The sequence below is a fragment of the Helianthus annuus genome, chromosome 14, assembly GCF_002127325.2.
Source record: "Helianthus annuus cultivar XRQ/B chromosome 14, HanXRQr2.0-SUNRISE, whole genome shotgun sequence".
Classification (NCBI taxonomy): domain Eukaryota; kingdom Viridiplantae; phylum Streptophyta; class Magnoliopsida; order Asterales; family Asteraceae; genus Helianthus; species Helianthus annuus.
In genome coordinates, this window is record NC_035446.2 from 165,249,980 (window position 1) to 165,263,302 (window position 13,323).

At 37.4% G+C, this 13,323-nt stretch overlaps 1 protein-coding gene across 1 annotated transcript; it reads right to left on the bottom strand.

Annotated features, from left to right (window-relative positions):
• Positions 1–2,619: 2,619 nt before the first annotated feature.
• On the bottom strand, positions 2,620–3,889 carry LOC118486762 (ubiquitin fusion degradation protein 1 homolog). Its single transcript, XM_035983496.1, has one exon. It carries the CDS (start codon positions 3,728–3,730, stop codon positions 2,795–2,797), a length of 936 nt encoding a protein of 311 aa, XP_035839389.1. The 5' UTR covers positions 3,731–3,889; the 3' UTR covers positions 2,620–2,794.
• Between the last annotated feature and the right edge of the window lie 9,434 nt (positions 3,890–13,323).

The following is a 13,323-nucleotide window of genomic DNA, read 5'->3' on the forward strand; positions in this document are numbered from 1 at the left end:
AGAGTAGTTTGGGTATCTAATGTGACGTTAAAATGACGATTTGTGGAATTATGAGGTTTGCACGTTCTGGGCGAAGTCACGATTGATGATAATAGAATCCACACACAGACTATTTAACTAAGTAATTTCTATGGTGATTATTTACGTTGTAAATAACACCAATATAAAGAAAACAAATGTTGTTTATATAAAAGAAAGAGTTAATTGCCCGGATGGTCCCTGTGGTTTCACGTTTTTTTTATGTTTAGTCCCCACCTTCTGGAAATAGCAGGTATGCTTCCTATGGTTTGTCATTTTGTTACTCGGATAGTCCCCTTTACTCAGGGGACTATCCGAGTAACAAAATGACAAACCATAGGGAGCATACCTGCTATTTCAAACTAACTGACATCTACTCAGGGGACTATCCGAGTAACAAAATAACAAACCATAGGGAGCATACCTGCTATTTTCAAAAGGTGGGGATTAAACATGAAAAAACGTAAAACCACAGGGACCATCCGGGCAATTAACTAAAAATTACATATAAAAATCCCAATCCGGTTAATCGCTAGTCAGTACCTCACCGACCGACTAGCACCTAGCGAGTAATAAACAAGTTGGTTCGAGTCAAACTCGAGATTGAAAAAAGTATTCAAGAGCCGTTCTCAAGCCTTAAAAATAGAGCTCGAGACAAGGCCAAACTTGAGTTCATGCGCTCTTAAATTAGATGAGATGAGCTCAACCATAGACGGACTTGGCTTCACTTCTACTCATTTACATTGGATAGTGTTATGCGAAGGGATGGCAAATAAGAGAAAAAGAATGAAAAGAAAATAATATATTGCTTTGGTTAAATCCTCAATTGGTATGATCAAACCTATTTTATGTATTCATATGTTATCAAGTGCTACAAATTTGAGATTGTAGCTTCTAATAACCATAAGCTAACACAATAATGCATGTTAGTATGATGGTTATAATGTTATATTTGTTCATATCTCATAACGTTATTCGCTTAGCCGTATACTCTCAAATCATGCTTTAGCAAATAAAAAGAGTAACGATGTAACCATGTAATGGGCTGTTTTTTTTGTTAGTTGGGCCTCATAACAAATATCAATTCGCGATTTGTGTACTATATGAAATTTGTAAAATAAATTCTCTTTTCCAGACCCAAAGCAGTGCCATATTGCTATTTAGTGGTGCACAAAAAACCCGAACCTGGACCCGGAAAAAAACCCGGAACCGGGTATTATAAAAACCGGGTTTTCTATAACCGAGCCCGAACCCGACCCTACCCATAGGGTAGGGACCGGGTATTCATATTTGATCTAAAACCCGAACCCGGAACCGGGTTTTTTTTATACCTGGTTTATACCCGAAACCCGGTTTTTATAAATACCCGGAACCGGTTTTTATAAAAACCCGGAACCGGGTTTTATAAATACCCGGAACTGGGTTTTTTTATACCCGGTTATTTAGCTACCTCTAGTTTTAAGTAGATGTATATTTGAAAATATGATTACACACACCTAATTATGGACATTCCACTTCTGTTTAAGCTTATGGGCTTCGTGAGAGCTTTTAAGCTTTGGGGGAATATCACTCACAAAGTTGATTGAATTTTTTTGTCCCCTACTCCACTTACTGTACACCAGTCTTTGAAAGTTTGAAGACATTTAAAACAGAGAGTGATTGGAGATTATTTACTGCAGAAGGGAGTAGCAAATAAAATATATTGTTGTTTATGTAATCCAAAAGGATTCAAATCAGGACTATTCCTTCGATCTAGCACTATCGAAATTAAATTTAGAAATGTCATTAAAATTTCAATAGGCACCATCCACTAAAACATATAAAGAAGCATTAATACACGTTCGGGTTTTTTTAATACCCGGTGCGGGTTTTTTCCCAACCTGATGCATACCCGAACCCTACCTGAACCGGACCCGAACCCGGAAATAGGGTATTATAATACCCGGGTTTTATAAAACCCGACCCGTACCCGGGTATATAGGGTATACATTTTTGGTAGAAAACCCGGACCCGGACCCGACCCGGTTTTAAAAAAAAAACCCGATCCTACCCGAACCCGGTTCCATACCCAGAACCGGATTTTCAAAAAACCCGATTTGTGCACCACTATTGCTATTTGCTTACCGTTCATCAACAAACTTAAATATAATCACAAATGTGTTCCTAGCGAGTAAAATACGTTACTGAAACAAATATACAGTTATAATTGTTCTTCTTCAATTCAACACAGTATGACTAGCGAGTAAAATACATTAAATCATATTTAACACAGATTAAATACTATATTAGGGGCCAAATATTTTTTTGGTTAGTTTGAGTAATTGGAATAATGACTGAAGGATCAAAATTTAATTGGCTTGAACATTCCCAATTACAAATGTGATATGTACAAGGTACTTATAAGTGCTAAACTTTGGGTAAAGTAAAACTTTGGGTAAAGCAAAACTTAGGTTAACTTATAATTATACTAATTACATAATAATACTTTAGGGTAAAACATAATGATGTTAATACTTGATTAATTCCAATAGTTACCACAGAGGTCTATGCATACCATTATAGGCTCTCATAATGTGAAAAGATAAAATAATTTTGATCCGATTTAACTCACAGTTAGATAAAAGTCTAAGTAGATAACATAATGGTAATCATACAACCCAACGTTGTTAAATTGTGAATGTAAAGTTAAATTGAAAAGTCATCACAAAACACAACATGAGTCCCAAAACCAACAAGAAGAAACAAACAACAAAAAAAAAACTATCCGATTCGTTACTTATAGTAACCGGTAACTCTTCCCTGTAAATGCGTTAAACCCTTCTTCGTTCATCCTCGCATCAACATGAATGTTCGGGTGATCATCAGCCACTGCTGCCGCCAACGGTTGTCCATCAACCCGCCTCGCCACTCCGCTAAACGGCTTAAACAGTGTCTCGTGCTTCTTCTCCAGCTTTTCATCAACCACCATGTTTGATTCGGTCATCTTTATTTTCTTCATCACCCGACCACCCAATCGCCTCCCAACGCCTGGAAACAGTTTACAATCCTTCTTCGTTGTAGGATCTTCATCATCTTTGGTTGTTTTCTTTTCAGGCTCTTTATAATCCAACGGTTGTGCAAAGTCCACCACACAATCGGTTTCAAACAATAAGATCGCGGGAGATGGCTTGGTCTCCACAATATCAATCATATACTTGTCACCCCCGTGGTTGATCACAATAGTGTCACCAGTGGTAAGACAAACGTAATCCCTAAACGCTTTCTCGAGCAAAGATTTATGATCCGAAAGGGTAGTAAACTTAGTAGCATGTGGTTGTATTTTAATGTACTCTCCTTTAGGAAGGCTGGTGTTCTTGATATTAACCAGTTCACCTTCTTGTAAATGCAGGTTGTTCATCATCCACGTGGGCATGAACACGAACCCCTCGTCCGCGGTGAACTCTATGACACCGCAGTGGGAGTGGAGGCCCACGGCTGTGTTTTCGATGCGGAAGAGCATCGGGTAAGAGATGGAGAGGGAGGCGAGTTGGTTGAGGGCGGAAGCGGGCATTATGATCTTGTTGCCGGTTTCGTGGATGGTTTTGGAGATGTGGGAAAGTGGGTAAGAGATGTAGTATTGGTCGAAATCTGTGGGGGTGATGGAGGATGAGAAGGTGTTTCCGGTGTGAGTTTGATAGGCTTCGATGTCGTCCCAGGTGTCCCAGTTATCCATGAAGACGAGTAGTTGTTACTTGTTACTTGTCAAGGGTTTGCATTGAGAGTTGAGAGGGTGTGAGATTTATAGGGGAAGGATTGAAGAAACTTGGACGAAAAGCAATGGATTTCCAGTAGTATTGAGAATCAAAACAATCGAGATAAATCCGGTCCGTTCACTTGCACTATTTTACATAAGTTTTTTTTTTTTTTTTTTTTTTTTGAATTATTAATTGTAGATTCGAATAATAACCGAATTCAAAATAGAATTCAAAAACGAATTTATTAATTCTAGATTCGAATAATAACCTAATTCAAAATAGAATTCAAAAACGAAATTTAAATTTAGAACTTCAACTTGCTAGAATTTAGGTTAACTAGTTTAATACTCATATGGCGGGTTACGTTAAACAATATAACGAACAAAGCTAACCTATATTAACCTATATGAAGTGTACACAAATTTAAACAATTTTACAAACAAAAACATCATTTTTAATTTATAAGAGAAAAACGAACGTCAACAGTTTACAACCACAAAACGATAGAAAATAAAACTGATAGAGTACTAAAACATGAAATGGTGTCATTTTAATGCAAAAGTAAACGGTAGGCAAAACATATGCATAATCTTTATAGAGAAAACATACCGTCGAACAATCATTTGGGGTACTTTTAGTTCGTTTGACCAAAATCGACTACAATAATAACAAGGGTTATTGGATTTTATCACCCTAAACTATTGGCTATTGGCCGCTGCCACCCTCAACTATCACTTTGACGTCCGTCACCCCCAACTTAACACTTATTGTGTTCTCTCACCACATCGTTAACTGATCACTAACTTTAGATCCCGTTACTGTAATTTTAGGGGTGTCATATGGATCTTAGGAAGGTTTTAGGGATCTTAGGACACCCCAAATGTATAGTAACAGGATCAAAAGTTAGTGATCATTTAACGACGTGGTGACAGAACACACTAAATGTTAAGTTGGGGTGGCGGGCATCAAAGTGATAGTTGGGGGTAGGGGTGAGCAAACTTTAATACCCGACCCAACCCGCCTTTTACCCGACCCGATACCCGATCCTGCATAAAAATACTAACCGATCAGTGGACCTACTTTAAATAATAGGGTATCGGTTCTCAGTGTCTCGGTCCTCTCGGTTCCTACCCCCTACCCGAACCCGATTTTCATTTCAACTATTCAAGTGCAATTGATAAATGGAAGATGTAATTTCAGTTACACACGTATGAAGATTCATCCCACAGTGGATTATATCACAATTGCAATCACTATTTCAGATTCCAAAATTGATGGATTATATCACAAATTTGAAGGTATGTTCTAGTCACTTATAATTCTGGTATTACTGTTAATTGTTTGATTGGTATGAAACCACTGTTGTAGTGTTTGATAGCTATCATCAAATTGGTGGGTTGATGTTGATTATTATCCATTGAATAGGTTAGTATCTAAGGTTGCACTTTTTCGTACACAAGGTGTTCGATAGAATGTCGAAGTGAAATAAGTACCATAACTAATATGTTTGCTATAATAACTGAAAACTGATAGGAATTTGCAAGTATTTGATGCTTAAACATCCAAAATTTGATAACTTAAACATCCAAAAATTCAAAAAAAAAATATTAACGTCAAACATAACAACGAAAAACATGTAAAAATCCAAACAAAATCCAACAAATCCAAAGCAAACGAACTGAAACCGATACTACTTTAAGAAGTTTAAGTCCTTTCTCGTTTTTCCGTATCCAACTCCAGCTATCCGTTAATCGACATCGATGTTCATGTGATCCGGTTCAACTTTATCATAAATTTCTACATGAAAACAAATATAATGATAATTACAACGTAAACAACAAACAAGGATGTATTTCGGTGTATGTCAAAATTACCTTTTCCAATGTCATCGAACTCTGTCAATCTGCAGGTTCTGTGAACAAGTGGTTTCTGTACGCACAGTGAAGCTGCAGCCTGCTGGTAATGTTCTGATTATAGATATAACGAAAATAGAACCAGAATTTTTAAATAGATATTATTTTGTTAACCACTGGTACGCAGGGAATTTTTTTAAAAAAGATATTATTTTGTTAAAAATAAAATATTACTCCAGAATAAGATTAATATGAAATATTAGATAAGTATAAACTAATCTCAGTGTTTGTTTTTTATAGATATTAGATAGGTATAAAATACAAACACAAGATTATTGTATAACTAACTAATCTTGTGTTTTAAATAGATAACTATAAAATACAAATTCAATTGTTGTTCCTGTATCTGTAGGTCACTAGGTTGATCTTTTAATATAACAGTCCATATTGTATTGAATTTAGTATAAAAGTGAAAACTCAGTCCAATAGAATAACAGGCCAAAGCCCATTCGATTTGGTTTTATTCCAGGTGTCATTGTACCCAGAAACTGCTCATAAATAACACTCTGTGCGATGGTTTTATTCCAGGTGTCATGTACTTGGTTTCTTATATTGGTGTTGCTGAACAAGAAAGTCTTGCTACGAGGTTATTAAAAACTAACTGGGACACTGAATAAGAAAGTCTTGCTACGAGGTTATTAAAAACCAACAGGCAACAACATCAGATGTCAGACCAAGAAAAACAAAAAGTACAGATCTTCAAATTATTTTTATTCCAAAGTATATTTCAATTAAAAAACAAAAAGTACAGATCTTCAAATTATGTTTAACATTCATCCACCGAACCACCACCATTCGCTAATCATCAGTTTTTCTCACATCTTTCGAGATGCCTTATCATTGCCACTTTTCCGATTTTTTCCTTGTCCGCATTGACAACCGTCGAGTAATGCTTGCATCTTGCCTTAGCCTTCCCGTCCTCATCGGAAAACTTCTCAAATTCGTCCCAAACATTGATGTTTGAATTAATCCTGTTTAGAACCATCTAAGAAGACATGCTAAAATCGTGAGAAATTGCAAACTATATGATACGATCGATTTGTTTTCCTTGTATATACTTTGTAAATCAATTATGGATTAATATGGCTTGTGTATTCTCTAGTGACAGGTTATCAAATCACGTATCTCGTCAAAGATCAGCCAACGATTGATGAATGAATGATCGTAGATGATATGAATGATCAGCCGTCCTGTTTTGTTATGAATCATACAGCATTTGTTTTGTTAGGCTACGTTATAATATCAAAGGCTGCTGCTGGGCTTTTAGCCCATACTTAAATGAAATGTCAATCAAAATCGGTTCCTAGGTTCAACTCGGTTTTTACTCGTCTATACCCGGAACCGACCCGAGACCGATTTAACAAACATACAAGGAACCGAACTGTGTACTACTAGCTTAGGTCCGGGTCGGTATCGGTTCTTTTTAGGGTCGGTTCTCGGTTAATTTCGGTCCGACCCTATTTTTGCTCACCCCTAGTTGGGGGTGGCAGTGACCAATAGCCAAAAGTTAGAAGTGATAAAATCCAATAACCCTAATAACAATTCATAGTAAAATAGAGTTAATTAACAAAAAAAAAAAAAACACTTCGTATTTAAAACTCTCCAAAAAAAGCCTTCCTTGATTAGCCATTTAGGAGGTTGTATACATAAGTGCAAACGTTTGGGGGACTTTTCAATGTCACAGTTTCTATCTAAAAAGAAGAAGAAAAAAAGGCTACTCATTCTTTTGCCTAGTGCACGAAGTGCTCTTCACCCCCAGCTTGTGAAGTTTCCCTCAGTTAACGAAAAGCCTAAAATTCACGCGTGATGGCAGCTCATCACTGACTACCCCGGGTGACCTAGCCAAAGAACATATTGAAGGATATTGTTTATACTATATAGAGTTGCTTTCTCAAAGCATACACATGAACCCTACAAGTCAAGTTGAGACTAAATGACCATCCAGATACGGTCGACTAAAAGGGGAGTTAAAAAAGCAAGGGTTTTAAGTAACCACTCCTCTAGAATCTATAACCCAGGTGATTCGTACAATTGGTCATCGCGCTTGGTTGAAAAGCCACCGACCGACCTTGATCTTCTGAGAAGGGTTCGAGTGTGAGAATGCTTGTCGGGACCCAAAAGATGGTGAACTAATCCTGAGTGGTGCGAAGCCAGAGGAAACTCTGGTCAATAGGACTACCATAAGCCAAAGAACGTATTGAAGGATGTTGTTTATACTATATATAGTTGTTTTCTTAAAGCATACACATGAACCCTACAAGTCAAGTTGAGACTAAAATGATGATCCCGACACGGTCGGCTCAAAAAGGAGTTAAAAAAGCAAGGGTTTAAAATAACCATTCCTCTAGAGCCTATAACTCTAAAAAAATAAAAATAAAAGTTATTTAGGTAATTTAGGCTTTGGGATTATCAGCACCGCTGGGTTTGTGGTATAAACAAAATTTTGCATAAAAAATGATATAGGAATTACAACATCCAAAAAAAAACTTTTCTTTTACGAAAAGGGTGAAAGTTTTATAATCAACTTTGAGCTTCCACGAAGCTTGAGACGACCCCAAAGAAAGGCAACAAAGACTGATTGGTGTTAAGATTCGAATTTTTGGACATTATGCAATTATTTGGCAATTTTTTGTCTGAAAATTAGAGGTAACTGCCATTAGGAAGTTACAACCCCAAAACCAAAATTCGTAGACAGTTTTGATTACATTCTTCTTCCTGGTTCGAAAATTCACACACACTAACATACCCTGGTTCAATTTCTCATAAAATCAGAGTTGTATCCGATTGAATTTTTCAGGTGAACCACCGAAATAATTTGATCTAAGGGTGATTATACGCCTCTCTAATCATCCGGCAAACTGAAATTCCCCAACAAAGATCAAATTAGTTTCTGTGAAGATGGCAAGCGGATCGATGAAAGATATGACAAACAAGGTTGACAAACTGGAGAAGTTCGAAGGGGTGGACTTCCGAAGATGGCAGAAGAAGATGCATTTTCTTCTGACTTCATTGAAGGTTGTGTACGTGTTGACTACTCCAATCCCGGAGATACAGGAGGAGGGAAATCTGGAGCAAATCAGGAAGAGGTCGAAGTGGGAGAACGACAATTATATATGTCTTGGCCACATCCTGAACGGTATGTCTGACCCCTTATTTGATGTTTATCAAAATGTTGAAACTACAAAGTTACTGTGGGACACGTTGGAAGCCGAATACATGGCAGAAGATTCTTCTAGTAAGAAGTTTCTTGTCAGTAATTTCAATAATTACAGAATGGTTGATGAAAGGCTTATGATGGAACAGTATCATGAATTGTTACGAATTTTGGGGCAGTTTGCCCAACATGATATGAAGATGGATGAATCCATCTCTGTTTCGAGTATCATTGACAAGTTACCTCCTTCCTGGATAGATGTTAAACATAATCTGAAACATCAGAAAGGAGAGTTAACTTTGGTTGAACTTGGAAGCCACTTCAGAATTGAAGAAGGCTTGAGAGCACAGGAAAATGTGTTGGTCAATGATGATAAGAAACGGGCTGGATCAAGTTCTGTGAACATGGTTGAAACGGGTGAATCATCCAAAGGAAACAGTAAGTTCAAATGGAAACGCAAGTTTCAAGGAAACAACAATTCGGGTTCAAACAAAAAGCCGAATTACCCTTGCTGGAAATGTGGTAAGGTTGGTCACTTTAAGAGAGATTGTCAGATGATGAAGAATAACAAGAAGTCCGGTTCAAAGAACCAGAATGAGGCTGGTTCTAGCGGGTCCAAGGACCCGGGCAAGCAAGGTCATAATTTAGTACAATTTAATAATTCGGTTCAGAATTATGTGTCACTAATTTCTGAGGCATTTTATGTGCAGGATGATGACATTGCTTGGTGGGTTGATTCAGGTGCAACAAGTCATGTATGCAAGGATCTTCATTGGTTTAAAAACTTTCAACCAATCGAAGACAGATCTATCATCAAGATGGGGAACGTTGCAACTGAACCAATCAAGGGAATAGGAACTGTGAATCTTGTTTTTTACTTCTGGAAAATGTTTACTTTTTAACAATGTTTTGTATGTGCCCGGAATTCGAAAGAATTTGTTAAGTGGCATTGTGTTGAATAATTGTGGGTACAAACAAGTATTGGAAAGTGACAAGTATATCTTGTCAAGACATGGTACCTTTGTTGGTTTCAGTTATCTATGTGATGGTATGTTTATGTTGAATGTTGATGTCTCGTTTATGAATGAATCTGTTTGTGTTGCTTCAACTAGTAATGTTAATGATGTACCTTCAACTAGTAATGCAAACTGCATAGCTTCAACTAGTAGTAGAAACAACTTGACTGAATCGGAATTATGGCATGCTAGACTAGGACATGTACATTATAAAAGAGTTAAAGAAATGTCTAAAATGAGCTTAATTCCGCCTATTAACATAAACAATGATAAATGTCATGTTTGCAAGTTGAATAAGATAACCAAAAAGCCTTTCATGCAACATGTTCATAGGGAAACTAAAGTGTTAGATTTGATACATAGTGATCTATGTGATTTTCATGCTACACCATCTCTAGGTAATAAAAAATATGTAGTAACATTTATAGATGATGCTACTAGATTTTGTTACGTTTATTTGTTGCATGCTAAGGATGAAGCTCTTGAAAAGTTTAAGATTTATAAACAAGAAGTAGAGCTTCATCGGAGTGGGTTGATCAAAACCCTACATACGGACAGAGGTGGTGAGTATTTTGATCCGGTGTATTTCCAATCTACTGGAATAATACACCATACCACAGCTGCTTACACACTGGAACAAAATGGTGTGGCGGAAAGGAAAAATAAGACTTTAAAGGAAATGGTTAATACCATGTTGTCCTATTCGGGCCTAAGTGAGGGCTTTTGGGGTGAGGCTATGTTGACAGCTTGCTATTTGCTAAAATAGGTTCCAAATAAAAGGAACAAGAACACCCCTTTTGAGCTTTGGTATAAAAAACCACCTGAGCTGCATAAGCTGAGAGTTTGGGGTTGTAGAGCCGTGGTGAGGCTCACCGATCCTAAAATAAAGAACATAGGGGAAAGAAGTATAGACTGCATTTTCATTGGGTATGCGGAGCATTCATTTGCTCACAGGTTCTATGTTATAGAACCAAATGACTACGTGTCAGTGCATACGGTTATTGAGGCAAGAACTGCAGAGTATGATGAGAATAGATTCTCTTCAATACCTAGGCCTAGAGACATGGTTCCAAGCTCTAGTAACTCTCATGTGGCTGATCAAGTGATTGATACTCCTCCGGAACTTAGGAGGAGTGGTAGAGCAAGAAAAGCTAAATCATTTGGTGATGATTTTCAGCTATATTTGGTTGAAGGATCTAGAGATGAAATTAAAATTCAATATCAATATTGCTTCAATATTGAGGAAGATCCTAAGACCTATAGTGAAGCCATGGCATCTCGGGATGTAGCTTTCTGGAAAGAAGCTATAAACGATGAGATGGACTCTATTATGCAGAATAACACTTGGAAACTGTCTGATCTACCCCCTGGGTGTAAACCACTTGGTTGTAAATGGATCTTCAAGAAGAAGATGAAAGTAGATGGTTCAATTGAAAAGTTTAAAGCCCGATTGGTTATCCAAGGCTTTAGACAAAAGGAAGGAATTGACTACTTTGATATATATGCTCCTGTATCAAGAATATCCACTATTAGATTGTTGGTTGCCTTGGCTGCAATACACAATCTTGTAATTCACCAAATGGATGTGAAAACCGCTTTCCTGAATGGTGATTTGGATGAGGAGATATATATGAAACAACCAGAGGGGTTTGTTATGCCTGGCAATGAGCATAAGGTGTGTAAGCTAGTTAAGTCATTATATGGCTTAAAGCAAGCACCAAAACAGTGGCATCAAAAGTTTGATGAAGTGGTTTTGTCTAATAGTTTTATATTAAACCAAGCAGACAAGTGTGTATATAGCAAATTTGATGATTCTAGGAAATGAGTCATAATTTGTCTATATGTAGATGACATGTTGATCTTCGGTACTGACCAGGATCAAGTTGATAAAACAAAGAAATTTTTGTCATCTTGTTTTGATATGAAAGACTTGGGGGAGGCGGAAGTGATCCTTGGTATAAGGATCAAATGGGAGAACAATGGCATATCTATCTCTCAATCTCATTATATTGAGAAGATATTGAAAAAGTTTAATTTTCATGGTAGTTCTCCGATTAGCACTACAATGGATCCTGCTTTTAAGCTCTCACCTAATGAAGGTGTAGCTGTAAGCCAACTTGAATATTCAAGGGCCATTGGATCTCTCATGTACGCCATGATTAGCACTAGACCGGATATAGCTTATGCTGTTGGAAAGCTTAGTAGGTATACTAGCAATCCAGGTGCAAGTCATTGGCAAGCAATGAATCGAGTATTTAGGTACTTGAAAGGAACCATGAAATATGGTTTGACCTATACTAGATTTCCTTTGGTTTTAGAAGGTTATTCGAATGCAAGTTGGATTAAAAACAAGGAAGATTATTCTTCCACGAGTGGATGGACTTTTCTGCTTGGAGGAGGTGCCATATCTTGGGCATCTAAGAAACAGACTTGCATAACTGATTCAACAATGGAGTCTGAGTTTGTAGCATTAGCCGCAGCTGGCAAAGAAGCTGAGTGGCTAAGAAACTTGATTTATGAGATTCCAATGCGGCCTAAACCTATATCACCAATATCTATTAGATGTGATAGTGCTGCTACCTTGGCTAAGGCATATAGGCAAGTGTATAATGGGAAGTCTAGACACTTAGGTGTTAGACACAGCATGATTCGTGAGCTCATCGTGCATGGGGTGATATCGGTGGAGTTTGTGAGAACTCAACAGAATTTAGCCGACCACTTAACCAAAGAGTTATGTAGAGATCTTGTGCACAAGGCGGCTGTAGGGATGTGATTAAAGTCCACCTGAGATTTCTCGTGTTAAGATACCCAATTCCCACCTAATATGACGTTAGGTGCTGAATTCAATGTGGAAAGCTTAACATCTAGAAATTGGAACACATTAGTAGCATCATCCCAAGGTATGTGTTCAGACCTGCAAGTTAAAGGAGGTTGAAGGTTTTCTTCTTAATAGTTCTTTGAAAAATTGCATATGCAGGTGCAAGAATAAAGAGCTACCTATATGAGCATGAAGTTTAGCCGCTTCAAGAAGCTAGGACTTGGCTTTGATATGTTCATTGAAGGATGGGACACAGGCTAGTAAAAATAGTGTCAAGAAAGAACATTAGAGTATGTAAACTTGTGTGTATATTATCTTCATGTATTCACTGAATAGAAAGGGTTCAATCCTTAGCGACACCCCTATATTTGAATATTTGGAATGTGTAATATACTAATGTGAAATTCAATCGTCACGATATTTCATTTATGCATAAGTTTGATTGTTGTGATTTTTTTTAAGTTAATCAAGGATTACGCTAAAATGGGGGAGGAATGTTAGATATTTTAGTGTAATCGGGGATTGACTTGGTGATCAAAGCGAATTATACTACACATCAAGCAAGTTAGGAGGTGCGGGAGTGCACGCTTGTTTGAGTTATTATAATTCGAAATGTACGGGTGGAGCCCGTACTCTACGGGGGTTCCAAGGGGGCAGCGCCCCTGGGAGC

Excerpts from the sequence above, each read along its gene's own strand:
- LOC118486762 (XM_035983496.1), bottom strand. The coding sequence starts at position 3,730 with ATGGATAACTGGGACACCTGGGACGACATCGAAGCCTATCAAACTCAC.